General features: G+C 44.0%; 1 protein-coding gene across 1 annotated transcript in view; it reads left to right on the top strand.

Annotated features, from left to right (window-relative positions):
* TRAPPC9 (trafficking protein particle complex subunit 9) overlaps positions 1-25877 on the top strand; it is a 247185-nt gene extending 221308 nt beyond the window's left edge. Inside the window, exons 22-23 of the mRNA XM_060277575.1 lie at positions 19943-20166; positions 23670-25877. Of these exons, the coding sequence (XP_060133558.1) occupies positions 19943-20166; positions 23670-23849 (404 nt within the window). The 3' untranslated portion in view covers positions 23850-25877. The remainder of the gene's footprint in view (positions 1-19942; positions 20167-23669) is intronic.
* The last annotated feature ends 172 nt before the right edge of the window (positions 25878-26049 follow it).

Raw genomic sequence — 26049 nt, forward strand, 5'->3', positions numbered from 1 at the left:
ACCCGTTGTATTGAAGAATATATATTACCATGCTAGAATATAGCAGCCAGCAAACAACTGGGTGAAGAGGTGAGTCTTGGGTGCTGGAAAGTTTATCCAAGTTGGTGCCTGCCAAATTTCATAGAGGAGAGACCGTCAGGCTGCCACATAAAGTACCCCAGTCAGTGGTAGCAACCGACAAGTAGGTCTAATAATACTCACTCTGACTGTTAGCAGAATGGGAGATTTGTTAGTCTTGTTTGTTAGGCAGGCTGCTTGACAGCTACAGTGTCTGTCTGCAAACACTTGAAAATTAAAGCATTATTCCGTTTCCTCAACGTTGTGGGAAATAATGCAATTCAAACAAGGGTGGATTTGCAAAAGCTGTCCCTGAAGGCATAGAAAGAAAGCTGCCATGCCTGATAAAATGTGCAGATCCTGCCCTTGGACTGAGTATTGTAGCAAATATTATTCCACCTTCTCAGATTGCACCTTCTCAGATTGGCAGCGAGGTCAGCAGCCTTAAACAGTGCCTTTCGGGGTGAGGGGTGGTGGAGAAGAGAGGTGATAAAGCTGAAATGTTGCAATCAAAAGAAGCAACATTTCAGCTTCATCACAAATGTGGCCAAATTGAAATGACTCAAAAATTAAGTCAGGGGTTCCAGGTGTGGATATTTCCATTGTTGCCTGATATCAGAACACGAAATCCAGGAAATGCTAATAGCATGGTGATGTGGATTTGCTTCTGAGGAAGAAGAGGCTGCATGGAGGGAGCATGGATTCCTGATACTCTCTCTTGATATCAGGGGCGTAGCCAGGATCAAAACTAGGGGGGGCAAGCCATGGTCGTTCAGGGGCGGGGCCACGAAGTGGGCGGGGCTAAAGGGCCAGCGGGCCTGATGACATCGTGGCGGTGGCAGCAGCGGCCACCTTGTGCTTCTGGGGCTGGTAGCGTTGGCGGCTACCCTGCTTGGCTGGAGAGGACGGGAGGGTCGGGCAGGCGAGAGGGGGTGGCAGGGCGGGCGAGGGCGAGGCAAGACACGGCTGCAGCCACGACGGCTCCGAGGCGTTGCTGCATATCAGCAATACCCCCCCAATTACTGCATATCAGCAATACCCCCCCAATTACTGGTAAATACCGTATTTGAAAGAGTCATCCCCCCATGTTGATGGGCTTTCTATGTGGGGCTTATCTGCCCCCCCGTATTTTATTAAGGATGGAAGAGGGAGGGAAGGAAGGAAGAAATAGAGAGAGAGATAACTCATATTTGTGGGTGTCTCTGGATGACGCTGTGATGCTGGAACTCTGCAGCAAGAGGACAGGAGGGTCGGGCAGGTGAGAGGGGGTGGAAGGGCGGGCGAGGGCGGGGCAAGGCATGGCCGCAGCCACGACGGCTCCGAGGCATTGCTGCATATCAGCATAATATTTCAACCATGGTTCAAGCCCCACCTTAGGAAAAAAATCCTGCATTGCAGCGGGTTGGACTAGATGACCCTTGTGGTCCCTTCCGACTACAATTCTACGATTCTATTGATATATTACCATACCATATGCATCGTTCTGCTTTCTTGAATTGTCCTACTCCTAGGCATAGCAGCCAACTCCTAGAGGCCTATGTGCCTCTCCCCCCCCCCAATTACTGGTAAATACCCCATGTTGATGGGCTTTCTATGTGGGGCTTATCTGCCCCCCCCCGTATTTTATTAAGGATGGAAGAGGGAGGGAAGGAAGGAAGAAATAGAGAGAGGGATAACTCATATTTGTGGGTGCCTCTGGGTGACGCTGTGATGCTGGAACTCTGCATGTACAGGAGCCTTGTAAGCAGCTTTCTCTCTGCTTGATTTACAGCAGGCACGTCCAACAGGTAGATTGTGATCTACCAGTAGATCACTGGATGTCTGTGGTAGATCACTGGTAGGTCACTGGCACCCCTAAAAAATGCTCACCCAAAATTTTCCTCCTCCCTCAAAAAAGTTGAACTATGACCTGAAGCCCTAAACAAAAATGGGCCTCCCTCCCTCCTAAAAGAAGCTCAACAAGTTTGACCTAAACCCCAAAAAACAGGGCTTCCCTTCCTTTAAAAAAACTCAACAGCTTTGACCTGAAACCCCCAAAAGGGGGTAGATCACCCCCAGTTTTAAACTCTGAGTAGATCAGAGTCTCTTGGGAGGTGGCCACCCCTGATTTACAGTATACAGATGCAGGAGGAGGGGCAGACTGGAACACCAATGCTTTTTATAAACATCACTGTGTCTGTCAAAGCTACAGACTCCCCCCTTTCTTATTCACTTCTTTTTAGCCTTGCAGAGCCACCTTAGTCAAATTGAATCCTCTGAGTCTGCACCCTCATTAAATCGCCAATAGAACTCTTAATGCTCCTGAATGCTCATTAACAACTCCCACTTAAGAACAATAGGGTGAAATGGTCAGCTATCGAATCTTGCCTGGGGATATATGCTCCATTGTCTTAACTGCTTAACTACTGGTAGCCACTTTGCTTTATTTATTTGATGTGTTTTTGTTACTGCTGTGTCCCCCCCCCCCCCCAGCAAGCGGAGACTTAGCTGCTCTTGCTAAAGCAAAGCCCTTTCCACTTCAGTTTTTGAAGGGGAAAAGTGCTGGTTATGGTCTGTAAAATACATTATTTTTTTTTGCTTCTAGGGGGGGCAGCTGCCCCCTCCTGTCCCCCCTGCCTACGCCCATGCTTGATATGCTAACGAGTTAGCCCTGGACCTTTGCCTTTGGTTATCTTTGTGATTATATTCCATGGCTCAGTGTTTTGCTGTACATAGCCACTGCCGTTCATCGCTTTTAATTACATTTGAACACCTTAAAAACTAATATTCTTGTGCCTGCCTGTGGCATTTGAAATGCTAATGAACTCCACATCTAGTGCAGCACAACCGTGTCATTTTAATTCTCCATCACCACCCAAAAGGCCTTTTCAGCTCGTGTAACTAATACCGGTTGATGGAGAGGGAAGCTTTTGAGTGTCGGCCTTGTCATATGATAATCTTCTGATGGACCATTTGTGTTACTGTAGGATTGGCAGTTGCAAAATTTTGGCTTTAGTGGTTCTATACCGGGGGGGGGGGATTTGCAAGTACACCTTGTTCCTATATAGCACTGCTTGCCGACACCCTTTTTTCCAGTCCAAAAGCCCTCTTCGGGCATGCAATTTGCACCTGCTGCTGCAAAAGTGTGGATAGTGATGGGAACATGAACATTGGCCCCATTCCCAGGGTTGCCAGGTGCATTCCCACCCTTTTCCAACCAACATTTGTTTAGTGCTAAAAGGTTTAAACTGGGCTGTAAGCACATTTGCTCTGAACGTGTTTAGAAGGACTGGTCATGTGGTTCGGATGCCTGATTACCATCTTCCAAAGCAACTACTCTTCCCAACTAAAAATGGAAAGCGTAATGCTGGTGGACAACAAAAGAGGTTTAAAGACGCTCTCAAGGCAAACCTTTAAAAATGCAGTATAAGCACGGAAAATTGGGAAACACTTGCCTGCGAGCTCTCCAATTGGAGAACAGCCTTTACCAAAGGTGTCATGGATTTTAAGAAGCACAAACTCAGGGCAAAAGGGAGAAACAAGGTAGGCACATTTGGCAAATCCTCACCGTAACCAACTCCCGCCTGGAAACCTATGTCCTCACTGTGGAAGGATGTGTGGATCCAAAATTAGCCTCCACAATCACTTACGGCCACACCGTTCAGATCATGTTTATGGAAGACAATCTTACTCAGCCATGAGGGATCACCGAAGAAGAAGTGCTAAAAGGTTTAAACTGGGCTGTAAGAACATTTTCTTTGAATGTGTGTACAGTACAAGCCTCCTGGGCTGGGACCAGGGAGAATTCCATAGAGCTACCAATTAGCAGAGGAACTCTTGTCATATTTGCAGGCTTAGAGGAGGGTGACCAGCTGACCTATGATTTCCAGACCCCTCCCCCCGCCTCTCATCACTAATTTCTGTGAACAGCCTAAGCCTTTTGTCAAATTATGCCATTTAAGAGATTTGGCTATTAACATTCTGAGATATTTAAATATGAACTCTCGGAGAGAGTCATTTTGAAATTCAAAGAAATCTGTCATCTTAAACACTTCCCTAAGTGGCTCTCTTATTAAGGATTCCTTGTTATGGGTGAACATGCAGTTTCACTGATAGTTTTCTTTGTTCAAGAACCTCATGTTCCAAACTATTGTCAAGAACAGGTGTCTGAAGCAATACTCCGTGGCAGATACTGACTTTTTTCCACTGGATGAATCCATAAATTAAGCCTCAGTAGGTCAGACTTGCCTGACTTTCCAAGTAATTAACAATTATATTGGGTATTTTTTGTTATATTGGATTTTCCCCCACCCCCCAAAAAGCCTCAAGGCCAGTGGAGAAAGAGATGATGATATTCTTTAAAATCAGTGCTAAGAGATAAGTGTCAGAGGAAATGGACCTTTGCTCTCTCAAAACCGATTTCCACCGAGCGGCCATGCAGCAGAATTTACAATTAAGGTCTCTCTAGAAATGAAAATGAGAAGGGTATGTTTATAAAAAATTGCTTCAGCTCACAGAGTTGGTGTTCCAGAATAAATGCCTTGAAGAAGGTTGTGCAGGGCATGTTTGCAAAATATTTAAGATTTTGGTTCAGTAACTGAGCTGTCCCCAGATTTAATTAACTCAGTCCAGCAGCTCCAACCCACATCAGCCTTTTGGTATGGGCCCAAACATTGAAATTTTCACAAATACTCTTCTCCCCTTCCACACCTTCTTTGGTCAATTCTCTATGAGTGGATGCTCAGGATAAATTAACATGGATTTGCTATGCCTTACTAGCATTTAACATAAAAAAATTCCTTCAGTAGCACCTTAAAGACCAACTAAGTTTTTATTTTGGTATGAGCTTTCGTGTGCATGCACACTTCTTGGGGGGACACTACTGAAAAGGCCACCCTCCCGGCTGCTGCTGAAAGGGGCACACTTCTAGGATCAATGACAGCGAAGCTAAACTTCAGAATAAGATGTGATTGGCAAGTGACGCTAGAAGCAACAAAAAAAATTCTGGTTAGATTTTAAAAGAAGAGGCAGGACTGCTGTGGCACTGTGCAGTAAAGATGGGAAAATGTCAACAGGTGATAAAGAGAAGTGGAACTGCTTATCTGTTTTAACTCTATCTTCTTCCACAAGGGTGACCATGTGTAACCTTGTACAAGTAATGTACCTGGTGAGGGCTCAGGACTGTAGATCAAGAAGCACCTGTCTACTTTAAATGAGTTCATCTTCAGGGCAAGATAATCTGCATCTTAGAGTACTAAAGGAATTTACTACCGTAATTTACTCTCAAGCTCTCTATCATCTTCGAGAATTCCTGGAGAATGAATGAGGTGCCACAGAGCTGAAGACAGGCAAATGTTGTACCAGCTGTCAAAAAAGAGCGGAAACCACAGATTAGTATCTCTCCTGACTTTTATTACCAGGAAAGATTATAAAACACATTAAGGACATAAGAAAGAGCCCTGCTAGATCACAAGCAAAGGCTCATCCACTCCAGTGGCAACCAGATAAAGGAATCAATTTATAATTGTCTTGTTAGCTGTGCAGCAGCAAGAAACCCCACCATGGATTTGTCAAGAATAAATCCTGCTAGATTAATCATATTTTGGGTTGTTGCCTTAGTGGATTGTGGATTGCCTTAGTGGATTGTGGGAATGCTTAGGATGCAATTTATCTTTATTTAAATAATGCATTTGAAAAGATATTTTGGTTAGTAAACTGGTTAAATGCGGACTAGAGGATAACATTCTCTGATGGATTCACAGTTGGCTGGAAAAAAACTTATTCAACATCAGCAGAGTCCTGCTGAAGATGCACCAAGTCCATCCTGTTTTTACAGTGACCAACCAGATACCAATTGGAAGTCTGTAAGCAGGACATGAGCACACAACAGAACTTTCCCAGTTGTTTCCCCCCTCACAATGGCATTGAGAATATGAATAGAGTGCTGAAATCAACAGTATAGTCTTGGGCTCTATCACTGTCCTCCAACCTAATCTCTCACAGGGCTGGTGGGAAGATAAATTACCAGGTATACAGTCAGGTGTCATGCGTATTATCCTTCCTTTTCAAATAATACCCGCTAAGGAAAGTATGCACAATCAGTTCTTTGGGCTTTTGCCATTAGTATATTGCCAGAGATAATGTGATTACTACTTAACATTAAGTAATATGCCCCTATTTACTCTTCCAGGAGCACACAGTGACATAAAGTAAAGTATTATTATTTTTACTGCTAATGACAGACCTGGAAAATTCCCAATTACATAACCACAGGGAGCATTTGGAAATGTTATACTGGTACCTAGGAAACTGGAATCTACAAACAGAAATGAGACAATATTTCCACTGATTCCCTATTCCCCCTACAGCTACCCACACCATCTCCCATGCTGATCCTCTGGAGCAAATGGGGGGAAGCATAAAAAGTTGCAAGAACAATAGAGGCTTATTTTCCTCCTTTGTTCCAGTCTTCTGTTTGTGGGAACCGAGAACATTCTGGGACTAGAACTCTCATAGTGGATTTCTTTATCCATCCCATCATTTCTGCTGTGGCTCCGTGATATTGATTTGTGGTGTGGAGTAAAGAGAATAAACATTCTGCTAGCAGAGAGAGAACAAATTAGTATGTAGCCATCAGCAGTGATAAGAGGTAGATCACATCGTTTGGGGGGAGGGAACTATTGCTATAATAAAATGCTGATCTACTGATAATTGATATACATTTTTTCCTCTGGAGAGCTTTTTTCTTTTTCTTTTTGGAAGACTAGTAATATGTTGCTTGCCAGAGTCATAAGGTGGAGTAGAATTCAAAAATCTTTCAAGACACTGAATCTTGACACATTTGCTTCCTGGCTTTTGGCTTACTTTTGTATTTGTCATTACTTCATTGCTTCTTAAAAGATTCATTTGCAGATTCATTTCACAAAAGTGAGCGAAGAATTCCACATGAGTGCATGCCTTAGACCAATCTAAAGTGATGTTTACCTTGCTTTTTGCTGCAAACTCTTGCCCTGTTTCCTTTGTTGGGCAAGCATTAATCACTGTGTTCTCTAATTATGCTGCTGTATCTTTCAACATGCTTGGCAAGCCTCTGATAATCAGACTTTCTGCAGATAAGGTGATAGCCTATCCCGCTTACTCACTCAAACCTTGCACACACACAAAATCTGAAAAGAAAGGCCTAATGAACCACAAGACTGCATTCATTTGCACATAATTGTATCTTGTGTTTTTTAAAGCCCACAAATCAAAGGCCAGATCTGACACCTGTTCCTTTCTTGTTCCCTTCACCCTGTTCTCTTTAAGAAATTAATTCTAAATTACCTTCCATTGAAGTTTTGCCACCCAACCAACCAAGTAGGAAGGGTGGCGTAGATATGCTACAATCTTCTTCAACCCTTGAGAGGTGACTTCTTGACACAGATAATTCCCAGAGGTTAAACAGGCATTGGTTTTACAGCTTGTACGTAGTGTTTCTGAGTTTTTAAATGACTTCTGATCACCGGTAGAGAAGCTGCCAAATGTTGACACCTTGGCCAAATTCTGAGATTCCACCCAGGCAGAATGTTCACAGGATTTGGGAAGGACTTCCATTTATTCAGGTTACAGGTAGGTAGCCGTGTTGGTCTGGATCGAAGTAAAATAAAAAAATTCCTTCAGTAGCACCTTAAAGACCAACTAAGTTTTTATTTTGGTATGAGCTTTCGTGTGCATGCACACCTCTGAAGAAGTGTGCATGCACACGAAAGCTCATACCAAAATAAAAACTTAGTTGGTCTTTAAGGTGCTACTGAAGGAATTTTTTTATTTTCCATTTATTCAGTTCAAGGTCCTTTACCCATAATCCTCTAAGCATCAACACCCCCTCGCACCTAGAGGCTTTGGGGCAAGCTGTAGCCCACATGTCCGAGATCTGGGTCCATCCTGTGGAATCTCTTATTAAGCCAACCAGTGTGAACCCAACTGGTGCAGGCATGCAGTCCACAGCTTGCCTTGGGGTGCTGAGTAATTCCATGGACATGCCAGCGCATTCAGACATTCCTGGGAACTCTAGAATGGTTTCATTAAAAGGGTAAAAGTCATAGCAGAAGAGACCAACATTAGGTGAATCCCAACATTTCACACTTTAAGTGAACATTAGGAGAAACCTAATGGTAAGAGCTCTTTGATAGTGGAACTAATTACCTGGAGAGGTGGTGAATTCTCTCTCTCTCTCTCTCTCTCTCTCTCTCTCTCTCTCTCTCTCTCTCTCTCTCTCTCTCTCTCTCTCTCTCTCGGTCTTCAGAAACTAGACATCTCTCTGCTGGAGATGTCTAGCTCAATTTCCTGCATCAAGTGGGGGTGGGGAAGAGAAGATTAGAAGACCCTTTCCAGTTACATGATTCCTCTTGTATCTCCATCATTCCTCACCTCCTTTTTTAGTAATAGTTGTGACGCAGCCATATGATCTAGGAAGATCGTTTCAGGCCTCTGAGCTGTCACATGATAGTTGGATTCATCATGACAAGTGCAAATGTATTTACCAGCTGTCTGCTGCACAGATTCCTAATCTTTTGATTGCTCAGTTTCTCTTTCTAAAAAATGCTTATTTATAAACATGACTCATCTTGCATTCTTTGATGAAGATGTTATTGCCATATAGGCCAGTTGACTCCAAGACTGTTCTGTTATTCATGTGTCTTCAGTTAGAGACAAGATTTACTGCAGTTCTGGTCAGGTTGTTTCAGAGAAGAGGCCAGGCTAAAATGGATGCTTTGCAGAACAAAAAGTGATATGGAATGTAGCATAACATATCAAATTCCTCATATTGAATGTTCAGGTATGAGTGACCTTTAAAGTGCAAAGTGGCTAATACGTCGCTTTGCACTTCAAGGGTCACTCATACTAGAACCTGAAAAAGACAATTTTCTACTGGTGCTTAATTCCGTACAAAATGTGGAAGTTTTTTGGCCAAAACATGCCTCGTTGGAAGTGTAATGGAATCAACACAGATTTAATAAACATCTTTTGGAGTTGTAAAAATAATGCCTTTCTTGACAGTATTGAATAGTATGCAAACAAGTACAGGCTACGATCTTCTAAGAAACCCTAAACAACTCTCCTTTTGATACTTCATTCTGAAGTCATTAATACTGATTTGCAGCTGATTACTACACTGCTAATAGGGACCCAGATGGCGCTGTGGGTTAAACCACAGAGTCTAGGGCTTGCTGATCAGAAGGTCGGCGGTTCGAATCCCTGCAACGGGGTGAGCTCCTGTTGCTTGGTCCCAGCTCCTGCTCACCTAACAGTTCGAAAGCACATCAAAGTGCAAGTAGATAAATAGGGACCGCTCTGGTGGGAAGGTAAACGGCGTTTCCGTGTGCTGCTCTGGTTCGCCAGAAGCAGCTTTGTCATGCTGGCCACATGACCCGGAAGCTGTCTGCGGACAAACGCCGGCTCCCTCGGCCTATAGAGCGAGATGAGCGCCGCAACCCCAGAGTCGGACACGACTGGACCTGATGGTCAAGGGCCCCTTTACCCTTTACCTTTACTAACAACAGCAAAACCGTGTATTGCACAAAAATAGAAAAATAAAGGACCTCCCCTACTATAACTGATCGGTTAATGAAAACCTGGCAAATCTTAATTGTAAAACTTCCACATGAGAGGAACACAATACATAATAGTCGGAAACACAAATTTATTTAGAGGTAGGCTTTTTTTCTGCATTTTTGGAATGACAGTGTAAATGGTGATATTTTTCCTTTTAATCTATTCCTCCTACAGTAGTTTTTTTTTGGGGGGGGGTTCTTTTTTGCTATGTTGCCCCTTTCCCCCTTCATATGTAATTTTTTCTTTTTTCTTTTTTCATTCCTCACTATGTTTTCCAGTATACACAAGGGTTGGAAAATACATATATACATATTTCCTGCTCAGTAATAATGCAAGAATAATACAGAATTGATCAGATTAGGCAATTGCATTCATACCCAAGTCAAACGCGTATAATTTAAGCTATTATTACCTTGGATAACTGACACATTAGAAAAGCCTAAAATGATCTCCTAGTTAAAGGCATGTGTCATTTAAACTGTGTGAGGATTCCTAAAACTGAATGATGAAAGAGCCAAATGGCCTGTCCTATATTTGGTAAAATGCTGAGATAAAGAGAATTTGGCTCTGAATAAAGCCTTAAATGTTTCAAATTAATTCCAGCTCATTGTGCTTAAATCATGGCTGGCTTTGGATGTGGTCCGAAAGCTCAGTGTTTTAGCATTCGTATTTACACAGCCACTGAGATGCAGTAAATCATCTACCTGCCCATTAAGAGGGAGTAATGTGTTATCTTTTGTTGTGCCTGAAAATAGGCTGTAATGCCTGGGTCAGGGCGGCTCAGGAGCTAGTCAAATATGACATGGCTTCCTCTCGTCATTCTACAATGGAAAAACTAATACCCTACCTTTTTGCTTTTTCTATCCCTTGAAATGGCTTAGTGTCTCATTGCCTAGTTGAACTTGTCCCAGCAGCTGTTTCATGTTCTACAGCAGGCTTGCGATTCATTAAGACATATGATGTCTTATCCTTTTTCTGTATTAAGCTCCAAAATAACCTTTGCTTCACATTCTGAATGGTTGTGTGACAATCAAAATCACGCGTTCTCTTTCGAGAGAAGTTGGCCTAATAAAATCTATTGCCTTACATACGTGAGATCAGAAATTATAAGCAATCGGCGGTCCTCATAATCCATATTGACAGATTCTCATGCAAAGGTTTCTATCAGACTTTTTACCTGATCTCTTTAACTGCAAATCCTGGGGATTTTAACCTGCAGCATCATGGAATCTGTTCTTCCTTACCAGTGAACTGTGATCAACTTCTCTATGTCGGCCACTTCCCCTGTAAAATTTTACCAGCATGGGTGTTGGAATAGAGCCCATACATGGTCACACTTAAAGTTATGACCGTGTATATATCTGGGGATCTGCAGTTCCCAGTGGGGCTTTGGTATATGTGCCAGAGATGCAAGTATCATCTACATGAGCGTGTCAACATACACACCTGTACATAACAACATGTCATATACTGTATGCAGCATCCCTCATTCAATAATATAAGCAGCACCATTTCTGTTATGTCAGTGGCTCATCAGCCCAGCATCCTGTTCTCGCGGTCTAATTTTACTAGACCAACAGAGAAATTACCCTTGATACCCAAAAAACATTTATCATTTGGTCCATTATTTATTTATTTCATTAAATTTATATCCCAGCCTTCCTCCCCAAAGGAGCCTAGAGCAGCAAATACAGCTTAGAAACTTACCAGCATAGAAAGATATACGGATTCAGTATGACAGCAACAACGTCATACATGGCTCTTAGAAAGGTTGGTGTTTTCGTGATTTTTGTTACATGGTTTTGAGATGGAAATCATTCCAGGAATAATCTTACGGATGCTGAGTGTAGTGCTCCCAAACTGAGGGAGCAGAAGGAAAGTCTGATCTCTGCATGTGAACTCTTTCTTTGCTAGGCTAATGATTTCATAGTACTTTGGAAGGAAGCATGCCATTTCCCTAGGAATCTGGGATTCCTTGGAGGTCCGTGGTTGGTTGGGTTTTTTTTTACCGCTTTTACTTAAATAACAGGCCAGCTTCCCGAGTATGGCTATAAGACATGATGTTTTCAACTCCAAAAGTCTTTTCTAACAGCCTGGGGCAAATAACATTGCATCTCACTGTTATGGTATGGGTAAAATGGGGCGGAAATAAAAATCTCTGAAAAATTTGCAGACTGAGCTGGTTTTTAAGCAGAATACTACATTTCTGAATAGTGCAAAGAGGTAATTGAAAGTCGCAGACTGTATCCAGCAGGGCGTCAAACTCTAATGTGGATTTAAAAACATATTTTTTTGTATTTCTAAGTGTATTTGATACAGTGTTATTCCATTTTGGTGTGTTTTTGAGCTAAGAAACACGTTACAAAATTCAAAGGTGCAGAATCTGAAGAAGAATTGCATTCTGATCAGTCCAGAAGGTGCAGATCAAGCCAATTCACCTTGAAATAAATAGAAATCAAAATTCTCCAGCTAGCCCCCTATATGGGTCATGCCAGTAACCCCAAATACCTTGATAAGGTCACCAGAATGCATAACCATAACTGGTTTACTCCCAAGTGAGTGGGGTTAGATTGCAGTGTCGTTTACCGGAGTCATATACCAGCCCAGGTTCTATACCATACAGTGGGTAGTATCCAACAATGTAGAATAATAGTACTGTAGACTTGGAAGGGACCCTGGGGTTCATCTAGTCCAACCCCCTGCAATGTAGAAATGCACAGCTGTTCCATACTGGGATCAAACCTGCAACCTTGACGTTATCAGCACCACACTCTAACCAACTGAGCTATGCACGCTGGTTCCATTACTGCAAGGACTTCCAACAGTACAACATAATTTCCTCCTCTTCTACTCCCTCTAAATCTGTTCTGACGGTTTCCCCAACTCTCAGGAGCAACTTTGGGGAGGGTGCAGGAGGCATTCAAGGAGGAGAGAAGGAGAAGTCCTGTTGTGCAAATGGAAATCCTTGCACTAACAGGACTACTTCATTGGATCCCACCTATTTAAACAATAAAAGCACCATAAAAAGAAACTACATCACAATTCAGAATCATAACACAATGGTTTAAGCAGCAAGAGTATATAAAAAAGTCTTTGTCTAGTGCAGTGATGGCCAAACTTGGCCCTCCAGCTGTTTGGGAACTACAGTTCCCATCATCCCTGACCACAGGTCCTGTTAGCTAGGGATGATGGGAGTTGTAGTCCCAAAATAGCTGGAGGGCCAAGTTTGGCCATCACTGGTCTAGTGCCTACAAAATATTGATGTTGGTTCCCCACAAAACTTGCTGGAGTAAGAGTTCCAGAAACAAGTTTCCACAGATGGGAAGCAACTCTCTGCGGTTCCCATTAGTCTCACTTTGTCACTTTGACACAACTTTGGTATGCAAGCAGGCTGATGTGGGAGCAGGTGTTCTTTAAGCACCCAGCTGTGTAAAATGGCATTTCTTAAAGCAAACATGTAGCTTCCATTTGGTTTTGCAGTGAGGATGTCTGAGCCAGACAGCCCTCAAAGCCCAGGGAGCTAAGCATTTTTCTTTCCAGTGAACATCACCCAGTGCGAAGATTTAATTGAAGAAAGTTGTGCGGCATCCAAACCTCTACAACAGTCAAGAGATTGAACTGCTCCAAAAGCAAACACTGATCAAACACTTTGCCAAGGATGGATTTGGGAATTAAATGTGAACTGATGAATGAAAGGAAGCTAATGGAATCAAAGTGAACAAGTTAAAACAGCAAAACCATGCTTTTGAAATAGACTTTTCCTTTCTTTCTTTGTAAAAAGGTAAAGGGACCCCTGACCATTTGGTCTAGTTGCGGACGACTCTGGGGTTGCGGCGTTCATCTTGCTTTATTGGCCAAGGGAGCCGGCGTACAGCTTCCGGGTCATGTGGCCAGCATGACTAAGCCGCTTCTGGTGAACCATAGCAGTGCATGTAAACATCGTTTACCTTCCCGCCGGAGCAATGCCTATTTATCTACTTGCACTTTGACATGCTTTTGAACTGCTAGGTTGGCAGGAGCAAGGACCAAGCAACGGGAGCTCACTCTGTCGCGGGAATTCAAGCTGCTGACCTTCTGATCGGCAAGCCCTAGGCTCTGTGGTTTAACCCACAGCGCCACCCGCATCCCTTCTTTCTTTGTACCAAGCACATAATTAATAGCGGCATTGAACACTTATTCCTATCTTATTAAGATTAAGATAGGATTTTCCAACTCTATGGACTCGCTCTAGCATGGAATCCCAATGCAGAACCAAGACCAGAAACTGATATATCTGAAGAAGTGTGCATGCACACGAAAGCTCATACCAAAATAAAAAACTTAGTTGGTCTTTAAGGTGCTGCTGGAAGGAATTTTGATATTCAATAGAAATTTGAGGTTTTTAAGCAGAGGTTGGATGTCCATCTACCATGGATATTTTAGTTGAGATTGCAGGGAGTTGGACTAGATGACCCTCGGGGTCCCTTCCAACTCTACAATTCTATGAATTTCCATAGACTTTGGCTGCAGGGGGGGCTAAAAAGAACAACCCTTGGAGCATTTTGATATTTTATGTGGAAAGCCAACTTGTTTGTTTGCTTTAATTTGAAGGGAGGCATATAAATTTATGAAATAAATTCAATATATGTGAAAGGGCACTTTGAGAGAGAGAGAGGGATTGTTAACCATAATGTACTGTCTGACCTTTCAGTGAAAATTGTAAACCACAATGGTCCTTGGATCCATGCATATGCAATGTGGAGTCGCTCTGTCTCATGGCGGGAGCCCTGGTCTCTCTCCATGGCAAGAGCCCAATATATTTTGCCCTGAAGTTAGAGTAGAAAGCCATTTTTTAAAATATCCAAAAAACTTTAAATGTCAATAAGGAATTATAGGGCTGCGGTCATGTCCTTATGTTAAGGGTGAGTTACCTAAATTGCATTCCACATTATAACTTTTTTCAAGGGGTGGGTGTGGGATACTTGTTACAGTTTATAGTTCCACCCATTATTGCTAGAATTTGGCATAACCTCATTGCCATTCCCCATATTCTGTTCCAAGCTCAGGATGAATTGTAAGCAAAGAGGAAGGAAGGAAGGAAGGAAGGAAGGAAGAAGGAGGGAGGGAGGGAGGGATGAAAGAGAGAGAGAGAGAGAGAGAGAGAGAGAGAGAGAGAGAGAGAGAGAGAGAGAGAGAGAGATTGAGGTCACTTTTCTAACCTAATAAAATGGCAAGCACAGCTGGTATCATAGATCTTAATGTGTGCTCTTACAACTCACTACACAGAAGCCAATAATGGCAGTGAAACACTTGTTTAAACATTTCACATCTTTTTTTTAAAAAAATCCATACATGATTCATCTCACCTAGATATACCTGTTGCTTTGCTGTTATTTTTAAGCAAAGGGTCTTCCTTAATAATAAATTTGCAGTAGAAATAGCAGCATAATGCTATCACTATAATTACTAGTAGTTGGCACTTAACACCAGCCGGGTTCTACAATGCGCTGTGAGTATCAGTTTTGATTTTATATTTCAGTGGAGAGGAGAGCAAATAGCTGTCAGTAGGCATGATTCTTAGTAAGATTTAAAGGCTTACTCCTGTATATGTTCAAGATTACAGAAAAACTGTAATGCGAGTGAACCGTCTCACCCTGTCCAGCTGCAGTATCATGAATACCTAATTAGTACATAGGATGAGAGAGTCTTGCATTTGTGTGCGCAGCTAGACTGGTGACTGGGAGCGGCCGCTGAGACCACATAACACCGGTCCTAAGAGACCTACTTTGGCTCCCAGTACATTTCCAAGCACAATTCAAAGTGTTGGTGCTGACTTTTAAAGCCCTAAACGGCCTCGGTCCTATATACCTGAAGGAGCGTCTCCACCCCATTGTTCAGCCCGAACACTGAGATCCAGCGCCGAGGGCCTCCTGGCGGTTCCCTCACTGCGAGAGGCAAAGCTACAGGGAACCAGGCAGAGGGCCTTCTCAGTAGTGGCACCCGCCCTGTGGAACGCCCTTCCATCGGAGGTCAGGGAGATAAACAACTACCTGACATTTAGAAAACACCTAAAGGCAGCCCTGTTTAGGGAAGTTTTTAATCTGTGATGTTTTAATGTATTTTGGTATTTGTTGGAAACCCAGCCAGATGGGCGGGGAATGAATAAATAAATAAATAATAAGTACTGTTAGCATGAGGTCCCAGAAGGGTTGGCCATGAGGAAACATGGACCACATGCTACAAAATATTTTCCCACCCCTGGCCTATGTATCCCAACATCCTCTTCCCAAAAATGAACAACTAGATTCAGGAGTCAGCAAACTTTTTCAGCAGGGGGTCGGTCGACTGTCCCTCAGACCTTGTGGGGAGCTGGACTATATTTTGAAAAAATAATAATAATGAATGAATTCCTATGCCCCGCATATAACCCCACATATAACCCAGAGATGCATTTTAAATAAAATGACACATTCTACTCATGTAAAAACACGCTGATTCCTGGACCGTCCATGGGCCAGATTTAGAAGGCAATTGGGGCCAGATCCAGCCCCCGGGCCTTAGTTTGCCTACCCATGAACTAGAAGCTTCTAGAAGAAGAGGAAGAAGAAGAGTTTGGATTTGATATCCTACTTTAGCACTACCCAAAGGAGTCTCAAAGCGGCTAACCTTCTCCTTTCCCTTCTTCTCCCACAACAAACACTCTGTTAGGTGAGTGAGGCTGAGAGTCTTCAAAAAAGTGTGACTAGCCCAAGGTCACCCAGCAGCTGCATGTGGAGGAGCGGAGACGCGAACCCAGTTCCCCAGATTACGAGTCTACCACTCTTAACCACTACACCACATTAGAAGCCCACCAGGAGAGCATGAAAACAACAACCCTCCTCAGCACATGGTTTTCAAAGGTTGCCATACTATCTCTGAACCTGGAAGTCTCATTCAGCTATCATGGCAAAGAGCCATTGACAGGCCTGTCCTCTGAACTGTCATTTCTGCCTTTAGCAGTTCTTGGGCCCATTTAAGTGTTTGTAGTCATTCAATGTGTAGAGTTGGCCTGATCTGAGAAATGATTGTGCGTGGTGTGAAACATGGGGGCAGGCACAATCTTCCTCCCCGGATTCAGCTTGAAGGCCAGAGAATAAACACGCCGTGCAGGTCATGGATTGGTTGGACACAGAGGAATAGTGGGAAGAACCAGCCGGGGAACCGCCAAGCAGCGGCGGAGCATATGCCCGCACTGCCCAGGGCAGGCGCACTCCCAAGGGGGGCTGGGCGCGGAGGGTGCCTCCCAGACGCAGGATAGCTGTTCAGGTGCACGGAGTAGCATGTATGCCCTGCAGCCGCAGGCAGAGCGAGCAGCCCACAGGGGCGGAGCGAGCCGCCAATGGCGGACATTCGGCGCGCCGCCCACCCACGACTCCCAAGCCTCCCCCCACTGTCAAAACCAAGGGGGAAGGGGGGGAATGCCACCGGCCAAAGCGACGCAGCTGCCCCTTCCCCCGATGGCTCAGGGTAGGCTTGGGAGTCGCGGGCGGGCAGCATGCCAAATGTCACCCCCTCAGCGAAGACACCCAGGGCGGTCCGCCCCCACTACACACCCTTCCTCCACGCCTGCCGCCAAGAGAAGAAGACTCAGAGCCCATGGAGTGGTGGTGGCACAATGATAATTGGGCAGAGGGAGAAGACTGTGAAGAGGAGGTGTCGGAAGCTGAAGAGGTAACAGGGCTTAGTGAACAGGGAGAGTCCGTGGTAGAGAGAAGTCCAGAATCAGAAGCTGAAAAAGAATGGGATGAGGGAGGCCAAGAAGCACAGATGAGTCAAGCTGGTAAAGAGCCATAGGTGTCTTCCCCTCCTGCTATGACAAGCTCGCTTCCGCCACTTGTCTCCCAGAACCAGCAGAGGCATGTAAAGGGCAGAGGAGAGCTTGGCTGCACGCAGGCATAGTCTACAATTGCTTGGGGAAAGCCCTGGAGAGGAAGGGAAGGGACTTAGAAAGTGTCTTGGCAACTGATTCAAGGGGCCAGACCTACCAGGGATGAGCTGCTGTGTTCATTAGCCTTGACACTCAGCCAAGCCTGTGAAGATCGTGTTTCTGCTAATAAAGGGTTAACTCCAACTTTGAACAGTGCGATTTACTGCTGGTTTGCTCTTTTGACAGTGCAGTCTCTGCTGCACACAACCCTTCCTCCCGTGAAAGGCATTCATAGCCATTGTGTTCCTCCCCTTCTGGTTGGACTTTCTGCAGTGATAGTCAACTTCACTTTCTTCTCGTTTTCTGAAATGTTAACGGTCATTTTTTAAAAAACTTACCTGAATCCGAGCAAGATGAATATAGCACTCACCATTTAGCTGCTGTACTAAAGATGTAGAGCTTCTGCATGTTAGAGCCAACAGCGATTTACTCCCAAAGCAACACCAAGAGTAATTTCAGCTTTTATATGCCATCTGTGCTAGCAAGTAGCAACGATAGCAACAGGACTCTGTGCACGAAGCTCTTTCTTCCATTTGGTGCTGGAAAATATGAAAACAGGTCCATGTGGTGCAATGGGCTTCTTCTGTGTCCAGGGAAGAATGAAACTTTGAAATACTTTTGATGTTCCCATTTGACCGTCTCTGAATGTGCCTTATCGTAATATTCTGCTACTCACATAGGCTTGTGCAAACATACTTTGATCATTTGACAGGAATTTACACTTTTATAGGTGGCTAGTGCTGCGGCTGAGTTCAGGAAATAATTAGTGCCTCTACACATAATACGCCCTAAATCAATCAGACTAATTGGCTGTGAAGAATATGAAATAAATTGGTTTGATTAGAGGTTACTGTCTTGTGACCTTTATAGTTTAATTGGCTATGGAGCAATGATGCTTGGAACAGTTGCAAAGTGTTGTGATGTTGGGTACCAACAGAAGAAAAGGGAAAGTTATGTTTTGTTCATCATTGTTGGGAGCGCAGGTTGTATGGGCCACCTGACTAGTCAGCTTTCAATAAAGGTTTGATAGTCCATTGTCGATTCTGAATGCCAGTTTCAATTGTTTGGCACTAGCAAGAACATATCACAGATCTTCCGTATTACTTCTCATTTGGCACTGTGATACATTTCACAAGAGGAAACATTTCAATTTTATTTATTTATATAAAAAAATACTTTATTTTTAGGATGCTGAAAACAGGCACTAGCTGGATAGCTCAGTTGGTGTGGTGCTTACAACACCAAGGTCACAGGTTCAATCCCCATAAGAGACAGAAAAGAGGTTTAAAGACTGTCTCAAGGCAAATCTTTAAAAATGTAGTGTAAACCCTGACAACTGGGAAACACTGGCCTGCGAGCGCTCCAGTTGGAGAACAGCCTTTACCAAAGGTGTCATGAGCTTTGAAGAAACTCTCAGGACGCAAGGGAGAAACATGCTAAGAGGAAGGCACGCTTGGCAAATTCACACTGTGATCAACTCCCGCCTGGAAACCAATGTCCCCACTGTGGAAGGACATGTGGATCCAGAATTGGCCTCCACACAGTCACTTACAAATTTACTGTTAAGACTGTTCATGGAAGACAATCTTACTCGGCTACGAGTGATCGCCAAAGAAGAAGAAGATACCTGCATGGTAGGGGGTGGGCTAGATGTTTCTCAGGGTCCCTTCCAACTCTATGATTCTGTGTGATATCAGTGACTCCTCTCCTGTACGTGAACCATGTGCAAAGTGGGGGAAACGTCACTTTCAGTCTCTTTTCCAGAGATGTGTGTGACTTTGCGAAGACAGCTGCTAGTGAGTAGGGTTGCGATAAAAGAAGCATGCTTCCATCTTCCCACTCATATTGCAGAGTAAAAAAAAAATGGAAAACAGACTGAGTGCGTGCTGAGGGAAAAAACCTAGGCAAGCTTTTCTTAGTATAGTAGCATATAGAAAGCTGTTTTCCTTTGCTTACTGGGTACTGGTGAATATACTGTATGTGTTACACTGCAAATTTGGCTGTACATACTCTGCTCCTAAAAGTCACCCTGAAAACCAGGTGGCTTATTCCTGGCATTGCCCAAATGTCTATGTAGGGGCCCAGTGTGTTGGTTCTAGAACCAACAATTCAAAACTCATAAGTCATTATGAGTCTTCTCCCAAACATAATCACAAGGTGTTGAAAGTCATGATAAAGGATGATAAAGCTCAATGTTTACATACTACTGTATAGAGAAATGTTTTATACATTGCTGGGTAGATGTGGTTCAGGTGTGTGAACTTTCCAATTTTAGTTGGTTTGTTTTGGTGCGGTGAGACCGATAAGGATTCAAAGTTCCTGAAGGACAACTTATTGAGTTTGTCATTTTGGGTCTTTTCTTCGCAGATGTGTCGGTGGAGGGAAAGCTCTGCGACTGCGATGTTGTAGCAGATTGCACAGTCGGGGACACGGTGAAGCTGGAAGTGAAGCTTACCAACTGGAGCAAGCGCAGTGTAGGCCCCTTCTCTCTCACGGTAATCCCCTACCAAGATTACCAGAATGGCGTCCACAACTACGATCTCCAAGATGGCATCACTTTCGTTGGATCCAACACCCTATATATTGATACGGTAAATCCATAAATGACCATATGCTGTCTGGTTCTGTGTTAGAATGTTGAAAAGATAAGCACAAGTTTTCTGTGAAAGGTATTTTGGCATACCTCATCCATTGCATTACAGATCAAGAAGTAGACGTGCTGGCAGTGGCGAATGGTGCCAGGACGAGCCAAGACGGACTGCGCATGTCTGCACATGTGCAGTCCATCCGGGTTGGTGCTGCTGCTCTGCTCGGCCAGCGCACTCTGAAGCAGAGCATGCTACGGAGCAGTTTGCTGCTGCCGCCTGGCAACCCGCTCTGTAGCGCGCTCTGCTTCTTCCTGCTCAGGTGGAGGAGGCGAGGGGTGGGCCAGGGGCTGTAGGTGCTGCCCCCCGCACGTTGCCCCCGCCAAGAGTGGAGCTAGGGGCGACCCACCCCCTTTGCCTCCCTTGCTACAGCCTGAGTGCTGGATATATCTGCTTCCTAGAGGGTATCCCAGAGCTTATGCTAAAAGAGATACCTATTTCAGCCACCTTTTAAAAATCTAAACTTAAGAAAAAGCTTTAGCATTCTAACTTTCTGTTTAGAATTTACTGTTTTATGCATGGTCCCCTGCTGAATCATAGAATCGTAGAATTGGAAGGGGCCATGGGGTCATCTAGTCCACCCCCTGCAATGCAAGAGTCCTCCAACCAACGTGAGCCCCGAACCCACAAACCTGAGATTAAGAGTCTTGTGCTCTACCAACTGAGCTATCCAGTCTCATCCAGCATGCTACAGTAACGTGCTTGACTCCTGGTCCACACATGGGAAAGAGGTTGCAAAGTGGCAAGTGGTGCCCTCCTTCCTCAAAGTACTTATGGGAAGCACTTGTGGAAGGAAATCGCAAATGTTTGTACACTGTGTTTGATGAGTGGCTTGAACTGTACAAGTTAAGTCAAGTTTGCCAAGTTCAATTTTCTCCTCTGACATAAATTGTGATTGAATTGGAGTGCCAGCAACATCATCACCACCACCACCACCACCATAATTGCAGAGCAGCTTTTCAGCTGATTTCTTGAAGAAAGCCTTCAGGAAGCAGGGATCATTCCCTTTGGGGTGCCTCCACCATTAAGGTTGCTGGTGGAAGTAAATGTTTGAGGTTCCCCAAGTTGGAGATACAGTAGAACTTGGCAATGAGCCTACAAAACCAAGAGAGAACTGTTTGAAGGGGCCAGAGTGCCGTAGGTAAAATTGTTCCACAAAGGGAGAGGAACACAGTGTTCAGGTGTTTACATGCTAATTCCATAAGCCTCCAACCTGTAATAGAGGAATTTGAGTGCTTGGTACTAAAAGAGAACATAAAACTTCTAAGAAGGCTAGTGGAACAGTGAGAACCAGGGAAATATGGTTATCCTTGGATATGAGCTCTATAATATAGACAGGGCAGAGGAATATACATGTGCACAGAATGGTGATGGATGCTGCTCTCATCCCAAACCCTTGAGATGAAGAAAGACATCAAGGCAGTAACTGAAGGAGAAAATGTTGCATTAATGGGTGATTTCAGCTGCCTGCACATCGACTGGGTGAATGTAGTGGCTCTTGTTATATTATTATTGCAGCCACTGCTGGAAACTGAAAACTAACCCCCTGAAAGGAGATGAAGAAAAGATGAATTGGAGCCGAGTCACACATTTCATCTCTGTGAAACGTCTCCACTGTGCACTTAAGTGCTCTTTTCACATTAGAAATGCAAATCCGAACTGCAAGTGAAGTTAACCTTGTATTTGAAAAGACGTATCTCATGCACACGCACTCATTAGGAAGCCGAGATTGGCTGTGCTTCTTGTTGAGTGGGCTTTCACTACCAAACCTGGGTCTATATGATGTGATAAATGAAAGGCCCTTGGAGAGCAGTCAGGGAAGTCCAAACCAAACCTCTTTACGGAGTATTGCTAGACCAAAAGCTAATCTGATTTTGCCTCAGTTGGTTGTTTAAACTATATCTAAAACAGCCGCCAGAGGCAGAGGATGCTTAGCTCTCCGGTTTCTGCTATTTGGATTCTTCAAGTGCTACAGCAGGGTGACCCTAACAAAATAATTTGGGCATTCATGGCTTAATCACTTTTGTGCTTACTGCTGCTCTTTGTTCCAGAATCAAAGCTATGAGAGAGCCCAGTTCTTCCCCCTCCCCCTAAACCCCCACTTTCCCCTTGATTGATGTTCCCTTTGGGATTCTTTTGGCTGCCTAAATCCAGCTACTTTAGTAATAACCCTTTCACTTTGTGCCAATACGCCCCCCCCCCCCGCCGCCCCCGGAGTAATATGTCACAAAAATTTAAAACCAGTGCAATTCTTTGCAGCTCTCATCCTGTCTGTAACAACCTGCAACTCATCTTTCTACACGTCCCCATTTTTACCACTGATAGTCTCCAGACTTGTAGTTTCAATCGGATCTTTGATAATAAAGGGACGCCAGAGCTTGGTTTCAGTGATCCATCTGAATTTTGGAAGAACAAATAGGACCCACGACAAAGTTTTGCAGTGAATCTTTATTCACTCCAGGATACATCGCCATAAACAGCAGCAAAGTTCACAGGCACACGGTCAACCCTCTTCTCCTCCCAAATGCAGGCTAATTGAGCAGGCCAGTTCCCTCTTGTTTCTCACCCCACCTCCAGTTTTGTCGTCTCCCACTCCCACTCACAAAAGAAAAAACACCTTGACATGTTGGAAACCCTGGAGTTTCATAGGCCATTTAGGGTTTTTTTTCAAAATGATTGGTTTCCTTTAATTCACCATCTTCTATGTTATTAATACATAAGGAGTTGCCACCAAGAAAGTCAAAATTTATGCCCTTAGGTGACCCCATTTCACTTCCTAACGACAGGCACTCAATTACCCATGCTCACTACAGGGCCTTGGACAGGAGTCCTCCCCCAGTTCCACCTGGATATAGGAAGAATAGAACCTGGAACCCTCTGTGTGTAAATGCTTTGCTACTTAGCTATAATCCTCAGCTGCATTTAAAAAACTTTCATCCCCGCCACCCACCGAAATGTTTGGAAGGAACATGATCAGGGGTCTGGAAACCAAGTCTTATGAGGAATGGTTGAGGGAGTTGGGTCTATTTAGCCTGGAAAAGAGGAGACCGAGTGGAGATATGATAGCCATCTTCAAAGGGTTGTCACATGGAGGATGGAGCAAGCTTCTCCTGTTCTGGAGGGTAGGACCAAAACCAGTGGATTCAGGTTTGTCGGAATCTCCTTTCCTGTAAACACCAGGAAGTATTTTCAGGCTGTAAGTGCTGTTTGACTGTGGAACGGTCTCCCTAGGGAGGTGGTGGACTCTCCTTCACTGGAGGTTTTTAAGCAGAAATCGGATGGCTTCTCTCATGTATGATCCACCTGGGATCCCTGCATTGCAGGGGGTTGGACTAGATGACCCCGAGGGTCCCTTTCAGTTCTACAATCCTGTTATTCTAACTATTGATCGGCAGTGTACAGATAATGAATTTTCTACTAAGATAACTCCCTCCCCCCATCTCTTCCAGGTTAAGCCAACAGAAAATTCGGTGTGCATTGGAGCCCTACTCTTTCTGTACACGGGCGATTTCTACTTGAACATCCAGTTCCACGAAGACAACTCCAGCAGGGAGCTTCCCCTCTCGTGGTTTTGCCTGCCCAGTGTTCACATCCGTGCTGCGCAGCCCGTGATCCAAACTAAGATGTAAATGTACCGTATAAAATTGCATTAATCGCCGTGCTCAGGAAGGCTGGGCCTTGCCTCCACTTGACCTTAGTTTGTTGCTTTCCAGTCTGATGTTTTCATTTCTCCCCCTCCCCGTGAAATGCATTCAGATACTTCCCACAATTAGCTGGTAGTTACTGGAAGCTCGTTTTGCTGATTTGAGAAGAAGTGAATGAGTATACCAGGGAACACAATTTTTTCCTTATTTGCATATAGTTCTTTCAGAATGACATTCTTTCTCTTTTCCACAAAGATCTTGCATTGTTGCTGAAATTCCCAATTAGTTTTTAAGATGCAGACTTAAAATGGAGTAACGGCTAGTATATTAATGCTTGTCTAGATCCAATACATTCATGCAATATGACTGCGCTGGGCAGAATTCCTAAAGCCGCTTCCTTGAATTTTCAGCAATATTATAGAAACTTTCAAATATACTGGAAATGCAGGCTTGTAATGCAGACTCCTTTGACCTGCAAACTCGGGTCTAATCAGCAGGATCACATTTGCAATATAAAACCCACACCAACCACAGAAAGCGCTTCATAAAGAAGTGCTTCTTATTTCAACCGCAGAGTGTGCTGTTTATTGGGAAGCAGAAAGTAAATTCCTGTTGACTTCATCATATGCACATTGGGATCTGAATTAATTCAAAATGGTGTTAATCACATATGTTAAATGGCAGCATTGCACGGATATCTCTTGTTTTGGTAGAGGAATTGCTTCTAAGCAAAAGACACAGATATTTGCATGAAGAGTCTCTTTCTCCTCACACCACCTTGTTCCCTAAGTGTGCATTTTCAGGCAATGTAGCTTTTGATCTGGCATCAGCTCACAGTGCTCTGGACTCCTGGGGCAAGAAATTAGGACCATGCACTTCTGTTTAGAGCAGGCATCCCCAAACTGCGGCCCTCCAGATGTTTTGGCCTACAACTCCCATGATCCTTAGCTAACAGGAACAGTGGTCGGGGAAGATGGGAATTGTAGTCCAAAACATCTGGAGGGCCGAAGTTTGGGGATGCCTGGTTTAGAGGTTGCCCAACTAGTGGGAAACTAGAGACATCACCTGCTGAAAATCCCTGCTCTGGCCTCCATTTCAGGATGGCTGTCTATCCTTCTAGGAAGCATTAACCCAATAGCCAGAGAAGTTATTTTGTGCTTTCTTCATCGTGTTGCCAGATGTTTAATGGCATGCTTTCTCCTGCTCCTTGCTTTGGATGGCCAGAAAATATTGTGCTCTCTTGTCTACTAATCCTGATCCTTTATCCTGATTGCGCCCAATAACATTTACAAATGGCCTAATATTTCTGTATCATCTTTGCTCTTCCGTTTCTGAACTCTTTCATAATACTGTACCTGTGTCAGCTCTGAACTGCAGGTGTGTGCATTCTCTCCAGATTGCGGTCCACTCCGCTGCTGCTCTCTGGCAACATCTGCTTCCTAATAGATGCTACTCTGTGCAAGGTGACTTTTGAAGTCTGTTCCATTACAGAAATGTAGGATCTAACCCTCCCCCATGTTAACTTTAACGGATTATCTGCTTTGGCACTCTCCCAGTTTGCCTGCTTGCATGCTCCCGAGTGAGAAAGGGTAACTTTGCAATGCTGAAGATGGTTAAGTTTCTGGCCAGAAGTACAGTTCCTATTGCATTATTTCACAATATCTGTATTCCAAAGGAAGCTGGTGTAACCCCAGCTGTGCTTAATCTCCGATCCATTAACATATTAGATTCCACAATTGCACTTGCAATAGAGTTTAAATGCAGACTGTTTTCCAGCTCTTTCTCCTTTTCTGGAAACGTAGGCAGATTTCCCCCCTCCAAATGGGCCAACTTTCACCTGTAAATCAAATGTAAACCCCAGTTAGATGACTCAAACCATTCTTTGGTTTAAAAACTGTTACAAACTGAGAGCAGAATTTGGTCCGTTGTATGTATATGCTGATACATGCTGGTGAAACTCAAATCATATGTTAAGTTGAACTTGCCAAATAAATATTTGTCCATCTGCCTCCCTCCACTGTGTATGATTTTCCACTGCGGTTTTACTGCTTGTAATTATGTGACACCTCGGCTGCTGTTATCACCTTGTGCCTTAACAGAACAGTATCAAATTACCCCTCGGTCTGGAATTCAATTTCACTCTATTTTATCTAGCAAAATTGGGCTTGTTAAATGATAAAGGAAA

The sequence above is a fragment of the Zootoca vivipara genome, chromosome 8 (genome assembly GCF_963506605.1).
Source record: "Zootoca vivipara chromosome 8, rZooViv1.1, whole genome shotgun sequence".
Lineage (NCBI taxonomy): Eukaryota > Metazoa > Chordata > Lepidosauria > Squamata > Lacertidae > Zootoca > Zootoca vivipara.